Source organism: Cyprinus carpio, chromosome B24 (assembly GCF_018340385.1).
Source record: "Cyprinus carpio isolate SPL01 chromosome B24, ASM1834038v1, whole genome shotgun sequence".
In the NCBI taxonomy this organism is placed as follows: Eukaryota; Metazoa; Chordata; class Actinopteri; order Cypriniformes; family Cyprinidae; genus Cyprinus; species Cyprinus carpio.
Genome location: NC_056620.1, coordinates 10045002 through 10068751, shown reverse-complemented (window position 1 = coordinate 10068751; position 23750 = coordinate 10045002). Strand labels below are relative to the sequence as shown.

Here is a 23750-nt window from a genome sequence, read left to right as displayed (position 1 = left end):
AGCCATTTTAAATACTTTTTTACTTGCAGAACATAAAGAAACTGCTTTTTCATTTGATTACTTTTAGAATTTTTTTTTTATTTTTTTTTTTAGAATTTCATTTTTGCTACTGTTTTTGGTTTCATAAATAATGACTGAAATTCCATTTTAGGGTGAACAGTTTCTAAAAACACTGAGAAAATTCAGTAAATATTCAGATCTATATTTCCGATCACAGATACTTGGGAAAAGTGCGAGTTGTTCCATGGGAAACATGTCTGGACAGCTGGTTACAATGTGTGAAAGTCTGCTTCCAGAGAACTTCTTAGCATAAGAAACTTCTTGGACTAAATGCTGATCATAGATTTAAAATAAACAATTGTTACTGCATAAAACTGAGAATCCTGAAGAGAAGATGAATGAGTGCAACAGCAGACTGAAGGAATCTCACTCCATGGATGTGTGTTTATGTTCAGTCTTCAAGTGGTCTGATGGGCCAGATCCACAGGGCATTCCGCTGTGAAGTGTGTTTTAAAGACAATGTTAACAACACGGTTTGCAAGAAGCACAATGTGTGATTGGCGTTTACAGCTCCAGGAAACAGGAACTCTGACATATACAAACATCTTGTGTCTGGTGAAGAGAAGAAATAAATGCCTCCACTGACTTGGTTAATACTTCTATTATATTCTGCACAAACAGATTATGTTCTTCATGTTATTATAGGAATGTTGTTTCAAAACTTTAATTTGTCAAGTAAAAATAACATGAATGTATCACATTAAAATGTATAAAAAATTATTATTTTCAATTGTTTCATTTTTCTTCTCAAACATTGAAAAATGCAATTAAGTGCATTTATGTTAATTAACCAATCATCATATACGGTAACTGTTTTGATTACAGTTTTTAACCAATTAACAGCCCTATTTTATAAAATATTATACATAAAAAAAGAAATATTAAAATGGATAATATAAAAATTTACTTTAAAAATATCTTCTTAAGATTGGAAAACAAAATCTAAAATAGGTATGTATTATTAGTTATATATAATTATGTATTTTGCATGACAAAAATTACTTAATATAAAATTATTAATAATAAAATAAAATTATATAAATTAATCCAATTCTATGGAGTATTATTCTAATTATTTAAATACTATATTTATTAGTTTTAAATACTGTAAAATTATTATATTTATCATATTACATTATTATTCTAATTATTTAAATACTATATTTATTAGTTTTAAGATATATATGTATCGATATATATATATATATATATAAATATATATATATATATATACTTATAGAATTCTATATATATATATATAAATATATATATATATATATAATATATATATATATATATATATATATATATATATATATATATATATATATATATAAATAAATAAATAAATATATATATATATAAAACACACTACACCTGGGCCAAATGAAATTCATTTAGCTTAATCTCATGTGTTTGAGCTGTATTGCAAACATACCACTGAATGTGTATCCGTTCGCAATGCTGGGTTTGATTTAAAACTTTTCCTAATGCATTTAATTATGGTGGAGTATTGTCACTTTGAGCAAATAACTGTGGGCCACCATCAAGCTTAAGACACCCAGATCAGTGCCAGCTTCCTGTCAGCCTTAAGATTCATCTCCCTGACAAACTTTGTTTTCAAAGTTCGCTCCTCGCACAAATACACCACAGCGATACAGCTGGGCCCCATCAGAACGAGGCAAAATCAGACCATAAGGGATTAGCACGTCTAGCATGTGTTTGCTAATGAAAATCCCAACATAAACACCAACTCCAGGAACAGGGAAAGGGCAAGAGGGACAGAAACAAACTGTCCCGTTCTTTGATGCGTTTGATGTCGACTGTGTATAAGACGGAGATGTGCAATGGAAAAGGAGCCAAATCAAGCGTAGGACTTTGCCAGTGCTATTTGAAGTGCTTTTTACACAGACAACACAGCAGAGTACGGGGGGTAAGAAAACAAAAAAGAATAAACTGCATCACAAGGCAGATCTTTTGGCACAGATGTTCAAAACATACATCATCTGATAGTTTTTATTTTCATTAAAGTGGGATTTGCTACATGGCAAGGAAGAAAATTAAAACAAAACGAGCAACATCTTGCCTTTGACTTAAGCACACGGACCAGTGATTCTTATCAGGATGATATTGCTGGAGGATTTAACACATGAGTACATCTGATAACATCATATTGCAGCTACATATGCGCTAAACCAGCAGTTCGAGTCATAACATGTCTCTGTTTATGATATGTCTAGCTTCAGCATGTGCATTTATTGCTCTCCTGGACATCGGGCTGAACATTTCTACGTGGAAAAGGAGGGAAATGTCTAAAAATAAATAACTACACTCCTAAAAACAAAGGTTTTAAAAATGAATTTTTGCAGCAATGCCATGAAGAACCTATGGTGACCCAGTAGTGCACAACACAATGAAATCCCCATAACATCGAAATCGCCACAACACAACGCATAGGACTAATTTAGTTGTGTTGTGCTAATTTCCTTGTGTTGTGGCTTGTTTTTGTTGTGTTGTGCTAATTTTGTTGTGTTGTGGCTTGTTTCTGTTGTGTTGTGCTAATTTAGTTGTGCTGCGACTTGTTTCCATTGTGTTGTGCTAATTTAGTTGTGTTGCAGCTTGATTCCTTTGTGTTGTGCTAATTTCATTGTTTTGTGGTTTGTTTCTGTTGTGTTGCAGCTTGTTTCTGTTGTGTTGCAGTTTGTTTCCGTTGTGTTGCAGCTAATTTTGTTGCGTTGTGGCTTGTTTCCGCTGTGTTGTGCTAATTTCTTTGTGTTGTGCAGATTTCATTGTGTTGTGCACTACTGGGCCACCGTAAGAACCTGGCAGTGAATAGTTCTTTAAAGAACCAGCCTAAAGAACATTCATCCAGTATAAAGAAACTTTTGTGCATTTTAAATGTTTTTATGGATGTTAAAAGGAACTACAGACGCCGATAAAGAATCTTTATTTTTAAGAGTGTAGGCAAATAATTTAGCAAATATATTTAAAGCCCATCTATAGCGTCGGAAGCCAGTTAGATAAAGCTTCACTTTTCCTAACCAAATATGGCTCCCTTTACCACTAAAGCAGACACTGCACATCAACAAATTTGATACATGCCGGATTTTACAGTTATAACATAAATATAACTTTAATTGTCTTATAAGTCATCCAAAAAATTATTCAGCGATTTTTGGGTGGGATTGTAAGTCTAAGGCATACCAGTGCCAAAAATGTCTTCAGAATCATATTGTTCACCATAAAAGGATCGAGTCACCTTCAAAAGCCTACATCAATCCGCCTGATGATTGTTATGTTAATGCTGATTTTAATGATGGTTTATTTTGACATTGATTTTAAGATGGTGGGTTACAGGTTTTAGAGATGCTGCAGGTGGGCAGCATGGAAATTAAAGTGTGATCAAAGCATATGAATGTCAGTCATAATACTGGCTTCAATGCTTTGTTTTTTGGGGGGAAGTTGCGACCTAATGGTTAGAGAGTTTGACTCCTAACCCTAAGGTTGTGGGTTCAAGTCTCAGGGCCGGCAATACCACGACTGAGGTGCCCTTGAGCAAGGCACCGAACCCCCAACTGCTCCCCGGGCGCCGCAGCATAAATGGCTGCCCACTGCTCTGGGTGTGGGTTCACTGCTGTGTGTGTGTGCACTTTCGGATGGGTTAAATGCAGAGCACAAATTCTGAGTATGGGTCACCATACTTGGCTGTATGTCACGTCACTTTCATGTCACTTTTTCACTTTCAGTTTTTCATGTATAACTTCAGGTATGGGCTTAGCTTTGTAATTACTGAGAGAGTATTAGAGATATTAAAATTCTGACCATTAACATTACCATGTTATGGCAGATAAACGCACTGATAATGCACAAAAGTATTGGGACCATTACATCAAAAGGAACTGAGTTTTGGAGTTTTTGCCCAACCAGTATATGGGCCAGTCAAGTTCTTCCACAACAAACTCATCCAACCAATGTCTTCATGCACCATGCTCCCACAAACTTGGTAGCAAACGATTGTTCAGAATTTCTTGGTATGCTGAAGCATTAAGACTTCCCCTCACGGGAAGTAAGGGGCGTAACCCAACCCGCGAAAAACAGCCTATATACCATTATCCCTCCTCCACCAAACTGTAAAGTTGGCACAGTGCAGTCAGGCAGGTAATGTTCTTCTGACATCCACCAAACCTAGTCTCGCCCATCAGACTGCCAAACAGAGAAGCGTGATTCATTACTCCACAGAACAGGTTCCCACTGCTCCAGTGGCAGCATGCTTTACACCCAAGTTTATAACTCTTTAGCTATGGAATCAGCAAAGCATTGGAGACTATTAGCTTCAGAACTCTGTGACCTCACTCCATGACTTTGTGGTCTTCCGCTTCATGGCTTAGTTGCTGCTGCTCCTAAATGCTTCCACTTTTCATACAATAGACTGTGAAATATCTAGCAGAGATGAAATGTGCTTGATTTTTATGCAGATGTGCAAAGTTTGCCACATCATACCAAAAAAGACTTGAGGCTGTAAAGGTGTTTAAACTAAGTACTGAGTTAAGGGTATGAATATTTATGCAAAGTACTTGAGGCTGCAAATTTCCTTTTTAATAAATTTGCCAAGTTGTCAAACTTCTTGTCTGCTTTGTAATTATTTTGAAGTGTAGACTTTGTAAAAAGTAATTTAAAGTGTTTGAAACAACAGGGGTATGCAAACTTTTTGCAAGGCACTGTATTTTTTGCTTTGTACATTAATAAAAAATTACTATATAAAAAATTTTATAAAATTGACAAAAAATTAAATGGATGCATTACGGACACTTCCATCACCTGCATATTAAGCGATTTATGAAGTGATTTATGGCATGACTGCAGAGCAGTTGGCATACAGATGCTGAATGCTGCCGCCCGTGATCAAAGCAGCACCTCACAGAGAGATGCATATGTGCCCAGCGCTGGCAGGATGAGAAATCCAAGCACAAGTTCTTTTATCAGCTCGTCTCCATTCATCTCAAAACGCAGCCGCAATTCACTCGAAGGTCAGAAAACATCAATGAGCGTTATTTGAAGAAATAACTGAGAGCCTGTGATCTGAATCTAGGTATGCTGGTATTTCTAGCCAAGGTTAGAAACCAAGTAAGAGACAGACAAACAGAAAGAAAAACAGACGGACAGTGAGCAGAGGGGCTCAGAGGGTGGGAGGAAACAGAAAGAGTACAATTAAATAAAGGCAGAGGGAAAACTGAAACGGGAATGAAAAAAAGAGGGATAAGGTGAGTGTCTCAGAGTACATGGTCTAAAACTTAAAAACAAAACATTCCAAAAATCTTGATTGCCAGCTAAAAATTATACAATAAGTGTTATTGTCTATTTATTTTTACATACAACATTAAAATGTAAAACAAAAACAAAAAAAAAACAATCTTATTACTGAAAGTGGGAACTGTCTAAATGTACTGAGCAATTCCAAGATTATATATATATATATATATATATATATATATTATATATAATTATATATATATATATATATATATATCATGCAATTATAGAGAGAGAGAGAGAGAGAGAGAGAGAGAGAGAGAGAGAGAGAGAGAGAGAGAGAGAGAGTTTGGACATTTTTTCCTACAGTAACTTTGGTCAACACAGCAAAATTTAAAAGTTGAAACCATAATTCATATTATTTACATCGAGAAGGTCATAAGCTCTGAAGTATATAAGCAGGGTGGAAGACTATGGTACAGTATGTTTCACTCAGTCTCATATGAAGTGATAGAATGAATGGGGTTCATAAAATGCTCAGGACTCATCCCTTACATGAGCTCTACCTACTGCTCTCCGCTCTCCCAGACTGCTTTGCAGCTCACAGGCTCAGCACAAAAGGCCCTTTATGATGTGCACCTGACATGCGACGAAGAGCAACGTTCCCACAGAGATTGGCTTCACTGCTCCACCTCTCCTCTCCCTTTCGTCCTCTCTGAATCTCTGTGTCCCCAGCCTGGGGAGTGAACGTTAGCTGGCAGGGCTCCGGTTGCTTGACCAAAGGGGGATTTGGGGAAAGATCCATCTCTGGGTTCATCTAAAGCTGATGCTACTTGTGCCAAACAAGTCACCCAGCTGACCAAGAGAGGCTCAAGAGTTTAACCAGATCACTGAAGGTTACTAAACAATCTGTCAGATGTCAGATAAGTCAAGAGGAAAACCTTTGTTCTGTGTTTTAATGTGGCTTCGGCTATGCACTTTACAAAAAGCATCAGTTCACCCAGAAATTCAGTCATCTGTCATCATTAAACCCATATGGCTTTCTTTCTTATGTGGAACATAAAAGAAGAAATTCTGAAGAATGTGCAGGCTGTTCTTTTCCATGAAATGAAAGGTGAACACGCTTTCAAGCTTAAAGCATTGGATCTTTTCATTCGTTTTGTTTGTTTTTGACAAGTGTGAAGAGGTGCTTAACTTTCTTTTGTTACTGGGACATGTCAAAATAAATGTTGAAATTCAGATTTTTGTGATTTATTTTCAAATAAAATAAAATAAGCTTTAGAAAAAAAATACAAAAAAAATACTTTAAGTATTTTTTTCTAAAAGTTTTTTTTTTTTTTTTTTTTACAGACAAAAATGAATGTATAAATAAATAATCTATTCCAAAATGGGTAACAGGGTTTCAATTGTTGCCTAAATTCAGTTCTCACTCAGTAGTGGCTAGATAGTTTGAGACCAAACGTTGGTTTGTAGTTAATGAAAAATGCTTATATCCCTCAAATGAATGAATTGTATTTTATAAAGCAATGTTCTATGCGTTTGTCCCTGTCAAATAAACATTAAATAAATAAATAAATTGTTCTTGGATTTTTCAATGAATCAACTGATCCCATTCAAGAAATTGGAATGATTTGTTCTCACATTTTATACATCTTGATCTCAAGTTCAAGTCAGTTACTCAACCACCTACAGCTAACTGAAGGGGAAGATTATGAGCGAATAACGACTTAAATTTAGGTCTGTTCCTCAAACAAGCCATGCATAGCAGGTTTTATGCAACATCTGGGAGTCGGAGTACACAGTTATTTACAAGGTTAAACATAATGAGTCCTTCAAATGTTAGTTAAATGGCCTTTTCCTGTCTAAATGAGTGATTCTTGGCTGGAATAAGCAGGACCACAAATTATCCCAATAAAAATTGGTACAGAATAAGCAGGAAGAAACTTTATGCTAAAAATCAAAGTCTGGCAATTTTTATGTAGCACAAAATGGGATTCAGCTATCGTTACATGCCAAAGAAACCTAATCTGATGCTATTTAGGACTATTTTTCCAATGATCATGAACATCTCTGCATGACTGAAGACAACGGACTACCTAAGAGCCCACTTAAAAGGTAAGTGTGGGCACAAACTCAGGCAAAATGTGAAGCTCAACTACAAAAAATAACAGCATTTTACTCGTACCACAAAGATAAAGAGAACGAGAAAGAGCGAGCATATGTTATGCATTACTCAAACGACTCAAATTATTTCTGCCCTACTTCCATCACATGTGGCCTGAGACAACAGGGAAATTAACAGCAAACAAACTATTTTCTCCAACCCTCTCTGCACCAGCACGGCTTCCAAAATGCCAATATACTGATGCCCTATCTAATTTTCAACCTCTGGCCAAATTCCATCAATGAAATCTCTTTCCTCTCAGAGGCCCCATGTGTCTAGTTGGGGCCCAACAAGAGCGAAAGACCTGAATGAACCAATCTCAACTGAAAGTCAATGCCAAATACAGCCCGTGCTAGGTCTTTATTTTTACAAGGCATCTATTAACTTCTCGAGATTAGAATCAGGATTTAGAGGAAACAGACGCATGAATAACCACACGACAATGAGTACCACATCTGTAGTGTAGAACAACTGCTTTAGGAAACTGATTGAACATCGGTTCTTGTTGTGGCTTTCCCAAACCATTTCAGGTGTTTCTGTTGCTCCAATGCCAACGAAAAGGGCCTCATAGGGGCTTTCATAACAACTCTGTCAGGTCCAAATTGAATTACAAACCTGGTCTGATTTAAACATGTCCTTTGGCACTGTGGATAGCATGTCTGCTGCTCTGATTAGAAACAGTAAGGTGTTTGCCAATAATTGCACACTATTTTGCACAAGAGCATCTGCCAACAAACATATGAAAGTCTGGAATCTGCGTTTCAGCGCTAAATAAGCAGCTCAGCGGTTTTGTTTTGCTTTTGGTACATTCAGGTTTTCATTACCAACCCACATCACTCAGCGCATCGTCTCAATAAAACACGTACTTCCTGCCTTCCTCCATTATACACTCAAATCCTCCTGATAGAAGACACCAAGGAATGGGGGGATCGAGCCAGGCGGGATTCTTATCAGGGTATTCGAGGGGGAAAGGGGTTTGAACGTGGAGTGATTCACACAGGCAGGTCGGCTCATCCCTCACAGCTGGCCCTTTAAGTGAAACCTGCTGTTTTCCTCACTCTTCTTCATCGGGTTTCAGACTACAGGAAAGCTCTGAGCAAAAACAAAGGCTTTTTCAAAGGCAACCTCAGCAGGTTAAGATAAAATGTTTTTACTGTCCAATATGAAAAGCACCTGCTGCTAAATTAAGTGGGCTAGCTCAGGGTGAGGCACTGGTCTGTGCTTTTCGGTCACTGGCTTGGTTTTCTTTAAACGGTAGTAGAGATTGAGGACACACACACTGGGGATCAGGGAAGGTACAACTAAGCAGAGATTATTAATAATAATCAACTAATCAAAGTGCCAATTACAGTATTCATTTAGTTTGACTCCTGTTTCCATTTACAATGTTTTAGCAGCAATTTAATAAAAAGCCACTTTAAATTCTATAACTTTAGTGTATAAATTCCATTACTAACGCATACTAAATACCATACAAACACACACACTTTTATTGTTATATTCTGTATTTTATATTTTGTATAACACATAAATACAATTTATAAAGAATACTAAATACCATACAAACACACACACTTTTATTGTTATATTCTGTATACATTAAAAAAATGATGCAAATGATGCAAAAAATGTATCAAAAGTGAAACACTTTAGACAACTATAATGTTTCAAACTGGTTTTATATATAATGGTTTTTATTTTAAAGAATCCTGAAAAAATGTATCACGGTTTCCACAATAAAATTAACTGTTTTCAATATTAATTATAATAAGAAATGTTTCTTGAGCACCAACTCAGCATATCAGAATGATTTCTGAAGGATCATGTGACAAAAAGCTTTGAAATACAAAAAAAAAAAAAAAAAAATTTAAATGTAAAAATAATATTTTATAATATTACTTTTTTGTATTTTTAATTAAATAAATGCAGCCTTGGTCAAACTAAGATGGTTAAATATTATGGAAATTTATTTTCTTGAAGTGTAGTGTATTTTTTGTTTTTTTGTGTATTTTTTCTTTTTTTGTGTGGATTATAAAAAAAATAATATAGTGCTAAAACATTCTAACAATGGGACGGCAGGCCAATCTTATTGTTTAGATGGGTAGGTGTGCCAATCTTATTGCTTAGCAGAATGCGTGTATGGTGCAGATGATACACAAATAAAAACAGACTAACAAAAAAAAAAATCAACAATTATAATTTGCAGTTAATTATAATAATTATTATAATATGTGACCCCGGACCACAAAACCAGTCGTAAGGGTCAGTTTTTCAAAATTGCGATTTATACATCATCTGAAAGCTGAATAAATAAGCTTTCCATTGATGTATGGTTTGTTATTGATATGACAATATTTGGCCGAGATGCAACTATTTGAAAATCTGGAATCATAGGGTCCAAAAAAAAAATCGAAATATTGAGAAAATCACCTTTAAAGTTGTCCAAATTAAGTTTTTAGCAATGCATATTACTTATCAAAAATGAAGTTTTGATATATTTATGGTTGGAAATTTACAAAATATCTTCATGGAACATGATCTTTACTTAATATCCTAATGATTTTTGGCATAAACGAAGAATCAATCATTTTGACCCATACAATGTATTTTTGGCTATTATTACAAATATACCCGTGCAACTTAAGACTTCTTTTGTGGTCCAGGGTCACATATAACAATTATAATAATTATAATGCAGCCCATTGGACAAACAGAGCAGTGGAAGAAGAATCAGCTAAAGACAGGCTGCTATCCTTTGTCTGCAATGGTACACAGACAGGAAAAAGGGAAATGTAACTGTGAGAAATGACTTCTCTGGCTTGTAATAACATCAATGACAGAAGCAGGAACTTCCACATTTCCGCGGTCTCGTCCAGATGGAAGAACAGTGCAAGCCAAGCAGATCAATTTTAGTTATGAAATTTTGAGGTCTGGTTCTCTGGGTAGAACTAACAGTGGAGAGTGAGCGTGAGAGATAAAAATATCTGTAAAATCACTTCATTTATTCCATACCTGGAAGCCTTGGATGTGGGCTAAGTACTCCAGCTGCTGGGAAGGCTGGATGGAGCCACAGGCCAAAGCAGGTGCTTTTCCCTTCAGGATCAGGGCCTCAGCGGTGGGCGATGTCCCGCTCAACAGCAGCTCTCTTGCGATGGTTGCAGTGTTGCCCACCGACGGGGTGTAGAATGGCCCCGTGGACCCTTGGCCAATGTAGTTTCCAGGGGCGCCAGGGACTCCCTTATTCCGGCTCGCTTCCATTTCTTGATACACATCTGGGGAGAGGTGAAGAATTCCTTTTTGTGCTATATAGGGATGGAAAAAACACACGGTCATTGCTCAGCTGTGGGCACATTTCTATACTTAATATTGAAAATGTCATGAAATTAAAAGGATAAAATAATAAAATAAAACTAAATTAATAAATGAAAAGAGAAAGTGTGTGTATTTTAAACATCTGTTAAAAGTAAATTTAGTCATGTAGATTACAGAATTATAAATGACTTTCAAGTTGACAGACACGGACAAAAAGCCAAATTCTTCTTCACAGAAGCCAGTACAGAGTGATAACAAGAGCAGCTGCAGCGAACGTCCTAATCTGTGCACAGATTCTGCTTCCTGTTTGTGTTTGCTGTCCTGAATGAAGTTTCCAAAAGCAGCCGGCTGTTCTCCACAACCCAGAACAAGCAACAACTTAGCATTCGGGCCATAAAACTGGTAAATATTATCCCAGAAAATTGTGAGAAATGTAAATAGGCAGTTCCTCCAAACGCTGCAGTGTGCCGTTGACGCAACCCTTTAATTCACGGAGAGAGAATGTAAATGAAAACCAGCAGTTCGGAGTTCCTGTGATCCATTTCAACAAGGCTGACTGGCAAAGAAGGCAACCGACATTGCATTTTGAAAATCTCACATGACAACTTGCATTCTGCATTACACAAATCAGCATCCAGAGAAAAACGCATACTTAACATGGTATAGAACGAGAGGTATGAGCCAGAATGACATCAATTTGGGAATTATGACAAAAAGCACATATACGCTAAGAAAAAACAATACCACCACCCCATCGGCACCCTCATTTCTCTTTCTTTTTTCCCTTTTCTATCTCTTTCCCCGTTCCAACAGGTTCCACCCAGTATAATGGGCTGAATTTGAGAATGGTGGGCTGGAGATTAGCCAGCTCATGGCCCAAGCTGTGATTTAAAACAGATAACACACAAGGCCCAAATGTAAATCAACACGATGAAGCAATGCTCCAAGACACTAAACACTAACACACTGACATATTCGTACACACACGAGCAAAGCGCTGTCTTACTCACACATTCAGTTCTCGTGGAATTCTGCTCTACTTCTTCCCTTTTTAACACACAAACAGACTCTTTCTCACACGCACACTCAAAAACACAGAGAAATAAATTATGGCCACTATTTATGGCTGACGAAAAGCTGCTGAAATGCTTATCTAAGATGAAGATCTTATGTTTTTTTGGACTTCTCCTAACACCATGTGGGAATAAAAAACCTCAATTAAGAAGATGTGTTGCTTTTCTGGGACATAACGCAATGCTGAGACCTCCCATACGTCCCTTAATCCATCCCTCTCGCCTCATTTCCTTCATCTGTTTATTACTCCACACACAAATTCTAACACATATGCCATGTATCTCCATGGGATTGTACATTCAGAAGAATGCATCATGGGATTAAAGCTCAAACCTGCAGGATACCAGTGCAGGAAATTGATTAATAATGCCTGACACATTGTCTTGTTACTTTCAATACAGCATGTTGCATGAGCCCTGAGACCATATGGTTGTGCTGGACGTGACTCAGTGTTCAATTCTTGCTCATTTTGTCCCATTACACTCTTGAGAGGGATCCAATCCTGGGCATTTAGCTCTATATGTCACTTTGAAGACATTTAAGCAATAAGGTATGAGGGTGCTTCAGGCACTTTTAAGTCTTTGAAGTTGATTTTTATTAAAACAAACACATTTCCACTTTTTTGCAATGCACTGGGATATATAACATCTTATCTAAGAAATTATCCAGCCATCTTATTCCAATTTTTTTTAGAATGCAATTTCCATTTCCATCATTTCTACCTTAGAACACAATTAAACACATAATTTGTAATGTGGTGAATATAATCAAAAAATATAACATTGACCGTTCCATTTCCATCATTTCTACCTTAGAACACAATGGATAACTAGTGAGAATGTGAAACACATAATTTGTAATGTGGTGAATATAATCAAAAAATATAACATTGACCCAAGAAACACCCAAGAATGCAGAGCTAAGGATTAAAATCATAGCTCTTGCATAGTCAAAACGCAGCTGATATAAATCTGCACACTTAGCAGCGATGGACAAGGTACCATAAATCTGCTTTGGAGAACCTGGTCTGTGTTCACAAGGGTGGAAAGGAAAAACTTAGTTCGCAGGTCACTGACATGTACATCTGCTCTGAATTGAGTTTACACCCCTTGGAGACGTTGATTCTCTCCCTGGCAGATCTCAGAAACCGTAAATAAACCAGCATTATTCTGACATTAAAGACTCTACGGTTGAGAAAGTTTGTGAAGTCAATTAGGAGATAGATTGAGTCGAACAACACCAGCACGATAAAGCTGAGCTGGAGAATGGATCCTCTCCAAAACAGAGCAAAGGCCAAGAGAAAAACAGACAGATGAAGAGAAAGATGGATAATTGTGTTTTAACATGAGAAATTTATGCTGCATTGGTGCAGCATTGAAAAGTGTCTAAATACATGTTTTACCAAATAAAAAGGACAGCACTTTTACAGTTCATCCCACTATTTGATGTGAGCATAAATATTGGAACAGCTGAATTAAAGGCAGAAGTAAAAGATTAAAAGCTAATATTTAGTTTCAGATCCCTTTCATGCAATCAGAGCAGTGAGTCTGCAACCCATAGACATCACCAGACTCTTGGTCTTATGCTTTGAAATGCTTTTCCTCAGCCTTTAATGCAGCCAATTCAAACTGTTGCTTGTTTTGGGGAGTTTCTGTCTTTAGTCTCCTCTTCAGCTGGTGAAATTAATGTTCAATCGGATTTAAATCTGGAGATTGATCTGGGCAATCTAAGATTTTACATTCCTTTGCCCTGATAAAGTCCTTGACTGAACTGGCAGGGTGTTTTGGGTCATTGTTCTGAATTCTGATCCAATATAAAGTGCTTTCTAATGAGTTTGGTGGCATTTTCTTGAATATTGGTAGCCAAGATGATTTTGTTCACATCCAAATTCATTCTGCTACTGCCATCATATATTAAGTCATCATTCAAATTAAGAGGTCCTGTTCTAGAGACAGCCATGCATGCCCATGCCATGACACCACCTCCACCAAGCTTTACAGATGAGGTTGTATGCTTAGGATCATTTGCAGTCCCCTTTTTCTCCACACTTTTGCTTTCCAATCACTTAGATAAAGGTTAATCTTTGTCTCATCGGCCCCTCAACTCAGTTCTAAAACTCTACTGGCTTACATTTGTGAAGAATCTTGCCTTTCTATTTTTGGTGCTGATCAGAGGTTTGTATATTGCTGTGTAGCTTCTGTAATTCTGTGTCAAATTCTCCTGCGGACTGTAGATTGACAGAGCATCACCCCAGCTTTCTGGAGGTTGTTGGTGATTTTACAGACATGTATTTTAGGGTTCATTTTCACAGCTTTTATGATTTGTCTGTCATCAACTTCTGTTGTTTTTCTCAGCTGATCAGGTCGTCGTTGGTTGCTGATGTCGCCGGTAGTTTCCAAACTCTTGATGTCTCCATGCCCTTGTTTTTCCTATAGTTCTAATTGACTTCCTCTTTTCTTTTAGCATCCAAATTGCATGCTTTTCTTTCAGAGTTGGCTTCCTCGTCTTCATCCTGGTTTTTGTGTGTCATCATCAAATGCAAGACTTAGAAAGCAGAAGCAATGGATATAACTTATAAGACACATTCCCTGCTTTTAATATATGAAGAATTAATGCAACAGGACACAGCTGAACACTTAGAAAGACCTGTAAGGCAACTGTTCCAATACTTATGCTCACATCAGATAGGGAGATGAAACTCTAAAAGTGCTGACCTTCTTAGCTGGTAAAACATCTTTGTGTTGAATCACCCAATAATAAAATGTGACATTCTGTAGTTTTGTCTCATATTCATCTTTTAATCATGATTTTGTCTTTACTGTTCCAATAATTATGGAGGCCACTGTATGTGTATATATATATATATTTTTGTGTTGTATAAAATTTTGGTGGTGTATATAATTATTTATATGTATATTTATATAGTATGTATATTGACCGATTCAGCACTGAAACAGATGTCAACAAAACACAGAAGATTCAAGGGATAGTTCACCCAAAAATGCAAATTTGCAAAAGATGCAACCACTGATGTCACATGGACTGTTTTGTCAATGTTCTTGGTACCTTTCTGTGCATTGACCATGGTAGTACCCTTGCTGTCTATGGAGGGTCAGAAAGCTGTCGGATTTCTTCAAAAATATCTTAATTTGTGTTCAGAAGATGAAGGAAGGTCTTACAGATTTGGAACGACATGAGGGTGAGTAATTAATGACAGAATTTTCATTTTTGGGTGAACTATCCCTTTAAAGGGGTATTATAGATTTGGAAAGTTATGTGGGTGGTTAATTCAATTATTGAATTTAAGTTTTTGGTTGCCCAGAAGTTGTTCCTTTTAACTTGATTTCTTTGGTTTCGATTAATGTATTTAAACAAAAACATCCATTCTACTAGATTCAGTTATTTTAGGGTGAATTTTAACCAAGTAATCAAGCACTTGAAAATTGTTTTTGCTGAAACTGTAGTTCCCATGATGCTTTACTTGGAACTTAATGAGGAGAGCAACAAATTATGAAATTAAGTGTTACTGTATGTGTTTTTGAGCAATATGAGAAAAGCAGAGACTGATAGTGTTTAATGTTATGTTGGCATGATGTTCAGTTATGTTGGAATGATAAGAAGCATTTAAATTACAGTGAGTTACCATTGTGGAGAAAAGTGGAGCATTGGCTTATGCTGTGGACCTGTACAGCACAAGTTATTACTGCTTTGCTCGAGAAGGGTTTATATGCTTAGCATTTAGCATGCTAACATGTGCTATTGATAGCTAATAGCTTGTTAGCTACATAGTACCTACATCTTTTAATTCATTGAATATATACAACTGGAAGAATTAATCCTGCCAGGGGACCAAATAAAATCATTTTGAGGCTACCTAAATGGGTCACATAAAAATGACCTCATTAAATGATTTACAAAATGTTTGAATGTAGTTTGTTACAGTATGTTAAGTGGTTCAAGCTGAATTAACTGTAGAATTGTAAGAAATCTGGCCGCAAGCACTATACTAAAGGTTTTTCCATCAGCCAAGGGCTTTCGTCAGCATGTGTGCAAGTTCCAGGAATGTCACTACACAGTTGGGTCAAATATGCTCCAACATTGAAAATTCACTGAAGTTGTTTACACGAGGATGCTGGTCATATCACTCTGCTTTACCATTTCAGCAACCTTCATTACTGTTAGGGCTGTGTTAGCATTTGACAATGATTTAAATTGTTTTTTTTTAATCATGCAATTTCATATAATCCTAAATTCAAGTGTCAAGTAGTGCCAGATCTGCATATTTCCACAGCAGAGAAAAAGACTGGTCTGGAAAAATTGAATCAGGACCCAATAATGCCAGAGGCCAGGGGTGTAATAATGTCCACAAGTTCACAACAACAACTACAACTCAGTCTGTCAAGACTGACGCAAACCAAAACTAGATCACTGCCATTATAATCACAAAGCTGTTTACAGAGATGCTCAATTGACAGACACTCTGTGTATGTCTTAATTCTGTTTGTTTTCTCCATCTGTCTAAAATGAGTTTATTTACAAATATCATATGTGTGAATTGACTGCAATGATTTCTATTCATTACACAACTTCTAACCACATCAAAGCCGCTTGTGATTGCATAAGAGTGATTTGAATTACTTAGGATGTTAAAATATATTGGTAAAGTTCATAAACAAAGACAATGATATGTTATGTTTGTTTGCAGGCAGGCTATGCAGGAACGTTGCCAGTTACCTCATTTCTCATCTCTCAAAATCAGAGCTGGGAATCATGGGCCAATCTTGTGAGAAATTGGGTCCTTATTCGAAAATCAATTGTTAATAGTTATTTCAAGTGCACACTAACAACATCAGTTAAAAAAATATTTATAGAACTGCTTACTATGTAGTAAACAATCAAATAAATAATAATAGATGAAAAGAACAGTTATTATTAGGCCATCCAGAATGTAGATGACTTTGTTTCTCCATCTGAACAAATTTGGAGAAATTCAGCATTAGATGACTTACTCACCAATGGATCCTCTGCAGTGAATGGGTGCCATCAGAAAGAAACACAATTTATCATTAAGATGGGTTTAACTTCAAACTGTTTCCGGCAATAGATTTCTCTATCCACAACATTGCTTTCTCCAGTAAAAAATAAGTCGCCTCATCTGAATCAGGTGAGAAATATGCACAGCAAGCATAAAAAGTTTAAATTAATTCTAAACAATTACTTTTTTTTGGATGATTATTGTGATTACTCTCATTCTGACAGCACACATTCGGTGCAGAGGATCCACTTTTGAGTGATGTAATGCTAATTATACAACAGTTTTTTCTGGTCCTTGAATCTGATTGGCTGAGAGGAGTGCGATATTCAAGTGATATCGGAACTCGAACCGTTTCGCCGTTTGTATTACTCCGCCTGCAGTATTTCTCATGGTCATCGCCACCTCATCTCACAGAAGAGAGATGTTTAATTTAGTTTAGACCTCAGATATGCGGTTTGTTAATAAAGATCACGTCTATTTGAAAATTTGCTTTGACGTTTTCGAAGATGTGAGCTCCAGGGCATCAGCAGCCATTCAGCGCTCATGAACCCACCAAAACCGCCTCACCTCGGCCAGATCTTCTGAAATTTACCACTGGCTCTGATGTCTCTGTAATGGTTAAACATGAGATATAATTTGTTTTGGGTAAATCTAACAAGCAGTCATTGGTCTCATTAGTCTATTATTTGTTCCAAAGCAAATAGCTTTAGCTGAGGGCAAAATCTCACACTCTGCTCTACATAATACAGTGAGTTTTAAATACAGCAATACAATAAGCTTTCAATTAAGCAACTCAACATTCCTTCGTTACTACTGTAGTTCTAAAGTGATGTTTTCGAATTAGTACGGAAGGTTTGGGCTCAGCTGTTAAACTGTCGAACTGATATTTTAATCCATGGCGGAAGGAAGTAGTTCTGCACAAAAGACACTTCATTGTTATTTATGTTTTTACACACCATCGAAATGTTTTATAAATGCAATCAGCAATATTGAACTTCTACTTGTGTGATATTGCTCATATGCCAACAGATCAGTTCTTTAACAAATCTTTGACAAATTTTAAATTTTGGGTGTACTTTTCCTTGAATACATAAATCTATATAATAATTTTAATAAATTTTTCTTTTAATAACTGAACCGAAATGACTTTTAACATTTATGTAATTACATTAAAAATGGTTATTACATTTAGGTAAGTGCATGCATAGTGTATAAGCTATTGGGCTAATTGGGTATCTTTATGCTATGTAGTACATAACCATAACTAAAAAAAAACATGGTCATTATAACATAGTTCAGTGACTTGCATCATTATGTGATTTTGTAGGAAATGTAAACAGGCGCTAAAAAGAGCAGCCATTAAAAGTTCTTTGACACAGTGGGATCATTTGAGGACCTAATGGAGACCTTATTTCTCGGAACTTCGGGTCTAAAAGAGATCCGCAGGACTCCTAGTAAAGCATGGCATGAAAATGGATATGTTTGTGTGTGTGCAAACCCATCTGGAAGACCACGGTTGTACCCTGGAATAGTGTTTGGGTGGTTAATGTGTGTGTGAGTGTGTAATACTGTGGTCTCACAGACCCCCTGGGAAAGCACATAAGTCTTGCGTGAATAGGAGGAATTCACAGGCTCTCCATAGAAGCCAGTTTGTGATTGAGCCGACTCGGTTTCTTATTAATCAGTCAGATAGATTAAACGGCCCGGCATCACCTACACTGGGGAACACAGACGAAGAGAAAAACACTTACTGTTGGTCGTTGTTTCGGGAAAAGCAGCCCTTTGTCCATTCCAGCCTTTGTTGTCCATCTGTGGCCAATGTTAAGATAATAGAGGAGCGGGAAAAAATGGAGAGAGAGAAAAAGAGGGCCAGTTTAGCAAACCCCTTTTCATGCATGTCAGACAAGTCGCTTTCCCTTGTTTCCATTAGAAAGGGAGAATCGCTACCAAATTGAGACATCACGACATAAGCGTCTCTAACTTGCAAAGACTAAGTAGATGGGAGATTTAAAGATTAAGGTTGTGTGCACCGAAACAGGAAGCAGCGTATATATTCACATACTCTCTCATTAATACCCTCGCTAAGCAATTCATACTGAATGTGGCGGCAAAATTAGATAATTAACTCGTTAAAAGAAAGTAAACACAACAGAATTGTTACCTAAATGGAAAAACACTGGATTAAATGTCCGTGTGCTATAAAGTAACCTCAAAAATTTTACTTTTCTGTAAAGTTTCAAACATTTTAGCATTTTTTCCCTGGGTGGTTCATCTAAAACAGGGGTCACCAAACTTGATCTTGGAGGGCCGGTGTCCAGCAGAGTTTAGCTCCAACTTGCCTCAACTCTACTGCCTGGAAGTTTCAAGTATGCCAAGTAAGACCTTGATTAGATGGATCAGGTGTGTTTAATTAGGGTTGAAGCTAAACTCTGAAGGACACTGGCCCTCCAGGACCGAGTCTGGTGACCCCTGATAATAAAAAAAAAAAAAAAAGGAAAAGAAAACAAATTTCTATAATCGTCATTCCAATACATTTTTTTGTATTTTTTTTTCAGCCGATGATGTGATATTTTAGTGAAATAAATTATTAAATACAAATATTTAATTAAATTATTGATTTTTATTTATTTAGTTGAACGTTTCTTATCTAATTTATTTACTTTACTGAGACAATTAGTTTGCTAAATGAGAGAGACATCTAATAGAAATGTTACCAAAATGTTAAAAAAAAATTAAAAAAAAAAAAAAAAAATCCATCAAAAGTTGATGCACTACAAAATGACCTCATACTTTTATGACACAATAAAAAGAAAGCCTGAAAAACTTGGGATGGTCTGTTTCAAATATCCTGTTTAAAAACAACAAATTAATTGTTGTCATAGTTGTCATCACAGCTATAATAATGAAACACACACACACACACACACACACACACACACAAACACACACACACACACACACACACACACACACACACACACACATATATATATATATATATATTATATTATATATATATATATAATTTATTTACTTAAATATAATTTGTATTTATATGTACTTGTATAATTTTAATATACTTAATAGACATTTTTGCTTTATTAATTATTATTGTGTAAAATGCATTCCCAAATTACGAACACTAAGATACTTATCATGTATCTTATAGTATCATGATTTTGTGATAAATCTTTAATTTTGAAAGTATGTGAAACGCAACCTACTAGAATGTTTTTAATAGCTTTAATTGCTTAGTAGCTTGTAGTGTAACCAACTACTTTGACTCATTTCAATTACATGTTCGTTGTACCATAATAATTACTAGCAGTTGTAGCTTAAAAGTTTCAAAGCAGCTTGACTGAAACAGACCTTTTCCGGAGTGTTCTGTAATGGTGTAGATGCCTTGTAGCCCAGGTGAAGCAGCATGGCCTCAGCTGCATTACGCTTGGCCACTTTTTTATTGGGTCCAGTTCCTGTGGTCACCTCAGTATCTACTTTCACCTGTCAACAGAGACACATTCAGTGTACAAAACCAGGATTGATAATAAAATAAGCACAATAATGTATCTAAAATGTAAAAATGACCTATGTTGCCTGTAAACCACCTTTAATAATGAAAGAAAAGTCTGAATCTGGCGGAAAGCACAACCAACAACCAATCGGTAGCACTACACTCTCAAATAATTGATTATAAAAGATAAAAACATTTTGTTGTCAAAAAACTGTCTCTAAACCCATCTTTTCATTATTATTAGGAGCAAAGCAGCAGGTGGGGAAAGATGGTGTGGGCCTGAAAACAGACACGTATTGATGCCCACAGACCAGAGAGCGAACAATGTGGAAATTTTAGAAGCGACTGGGCAACACAAAAGAAACACACACAAGCAGAGTCTAATGCGACAGTGAAAGGAGCATGGAGAATCAGTTAGAGGCTGTGTTACCGCATGCTCAGAGATGCACGGAGCACTTTAAAGCGAGGGATTATCGGACAGGAGACAGGGGAGAGAAACTTCTCCTACTTGAATGCTGCATGATACTTGTTTACGTGTGTGGTAGAGCTGGATGAGCCTCTGACAGATCATTTTGAATAAGACTCAATATGATTTTTTTTTTTTTTAAATTTGATTTACTGCAGTGTTCAGTGTATAATTCATGCTGCTGCTTCCCTCCCAGCAGGAAAATAACATTTTTTCAATAGTCAACTCTCTTTTTTGCACTTCCTTCTATTCTAAACTACTTACTCCACTTTATGCTAATTTACTTAGCTCTAAAATATCCTTTTGTCTCTACCCCAATACATCCTATCCTATCAAGTTTACACAACTCCATTAACTCTGTACTACCTTACATCAGACTATTTTATTTAACTCTGCATCTATTCTACTCCACTACAAACAACTCTACACTATTCTATACAAATCTACTTTATAGTATCCAATCTACCATACTCAACCTATCCAGTCTACAAAACTCCATTCAACTAAGTACTACTTCATGCAATACTACTCTATTTAACTCGGATCTGCTTTCATCTATTCTATCTATCTTTTCTATAGAGCTCTAAACTACTCTACGTCACACAACTCTACTACACTCTATTCATCATATCTAGTCTACAAAACTCCATTCAACTATGTACTACTCCACACCACTATTCTGATCTGCTCTCATCTGTTCTACCATACTCTATATTCAACCTTCCTCTATTCTATACATCTCTACATCACTCTATATAACTCTAAACTTTACAAATTTACCAAATAAATCTACTCTATTTAATCCATCCTATCTATTCTACCCTACACTACGTCTATACGTTCCCACTGCAAACCCTAGTGCTCAATTACGATTTTTGTTCAGATCTGATTTTTTGTATAGCTGTTCACATTTTTGTTTTAAATGTGGCCAATATCAGATTTCCAGTGTGAACAGAACATGGTTCTGATCTGAACTGCATGCGCAGTAGAACAATACGAACAGGGTTGCCAGGTTTTCACCTCAAAATCCACCCAACTGCTTCTCAAAACTAGTCCAAAACTACCCCATCGCATTCCGGTAAATATTGTGTTAGTAAGATTGCTTCAAACCACATAGTTGAGAAACAACCCACAGCAACAGCAAAAACTTAGCCCAATTCCATGGGAAAACCATGGACTTGGCAACGTGTCATACGGAAGTAAACATGGAGAACATAAAGTAAGGGTTTGTGTGTTTATTTATAGTGTGATCTGCTGCAGAACCCAGTGAAATCATGTGCACGCAATATGAGAAATAAAGACAAGGATGTGACAGAAGAGAGCTAGTTTTGAAACTTTTGTGGTACGAGTCCTCATGTTTCATTTGTATATAGAGTTGTCACTGTAATACTTATGAGTTTTGTGACATATCTGTTGTTTATATGGTTGTCTTTGTAATATTTATAGTTTTGGGTTTTTAATGTCTTTGTGTGATTTTCTTGCTCAAGTGACTCCCATGAGCATAGAATCGTGACGAACGTTGATCCAGAGTGACGTAAAAGTTGCATGAATACCGAAATGACTGTTCAGACTGTGGTCGCATTGCAAAACATCTGACCTGTATCGGATTTAGTACTACACGAATCGTATCAGATTGCATGTGGTTTGAGCTGTTCACACTGTCATGAGAAAAACAGATCTGAGTCACATGTGAGCAAAAAAATCTGATTTGGACCACATTTGCCTGCAGTGTGAACGTAGCCTATTACTTCAACCTTACTCTATATACCGCTACCCTACTCTAGACATCTCTACACCACTCTATACAACTCTCCACTATACAAATTTACTTTGATTTGTACAAATTTACTAAATAAATTTATTTTATTTACTCTACTCAATCCATCCTATCTACTATACCCTACTCTATTTCTTCATCCTTACTCTATCACCTCTACCCTACTCTATGCATCTCTACACCACTCTTTACAACTCTAAACTATACAAATTTACTTAAATTTGAACAAATTAACAAAAACACTACTCTATTTACTCTACTCAATCCATTCTATCATTCTACCGTGCTCTTTTACTTCAGCTTTACTCTATACACCTTTAATCTACTCTATACACCTCTACATCACGTACAACTTTAAACAATAGAAATTTACTTAAATTTATAAAAATTTACTAAATAAATTGAATCTATTTACTCTACTCAGTCCATCCTATATATTCTACCCTACTCTATTACTTTCAAACTTACTCTATACACCTCTACCCTACTCTGCACTATACAAATTTACTCTATCCTGTTAACTCTAGTCAATCCTACTCTATAAGCCTTTACTCTATACAGCTATACTCTACTCTGTATAGCTCTTCACCAGTCTACTCCATACAACTCATCTCTATCCTGTTTACTCTACTTAATCCATCCTATCTAGTCTACACAACTCCATTCATCTATGTACTAATCTACACAAATCTATTCTATCCTATTTACTTTACCATTTCAACACTATTCTATACTACTACATCTGCTATATACTACCCTATCGACTCTACTCCATGCAATTCCATACAAATAAACCACACTACTCCATATTACTCTACTCAACTACAAACTATACTGTTCTATTTAACTCTGATCTATGGCACTCTATACTTTTATACCACACTAATTTACTCTACTTGTTACAACGCTATTCTGCTCTAATTCACTAATACTACACAATGCTCAACTAGCAAGCACAAGTCAACTGAAGTTCCGATCTTTGATTCTTTCTGTTCTTTGATTTAAAACTAGAGAACAAATGCAGATCCAAGTTGGAGGCATTTCTAAACATATGTGGAAATCCGAGGTTATTTAGAACCAATTCTGCTGGTATTTCTTCAC

General features: G+C 36.2%; 1 protein-coding gene across 2 annotated transcripts in view; it reads right to left on the bottom strand.

The window, feature by feature from the left end:
* stau2 (staufen double-stranded RNA binding protein 2) overlaps positions 1 to 23750 on the bottom strand; it is a 115941-nt gene that overhangs the window by 36577 nt on the left and 55614 nt on the right. For both annotated transcript variants that reach the window (XM_042752183.1, XM_042752184.1), the window contains exons 10-12: positions 20265 to 20396; positions 18647 to 18704; positions 10487 to 10776 (exon numbers count right to left, since the gene is read on the bottom strand). In XM_042752183.1, the coding sequence (XP_042608117.1) occupies positions 10487 to 10776; positions 18647 to 18704; positions 20265 to 20396 (480 nt within the window). The remainder of the gene's footprint in view (positions 1 to 10486; positions 10777 to 18646; positions 18705 to 20264; positions 20397 to 23750) is intronic.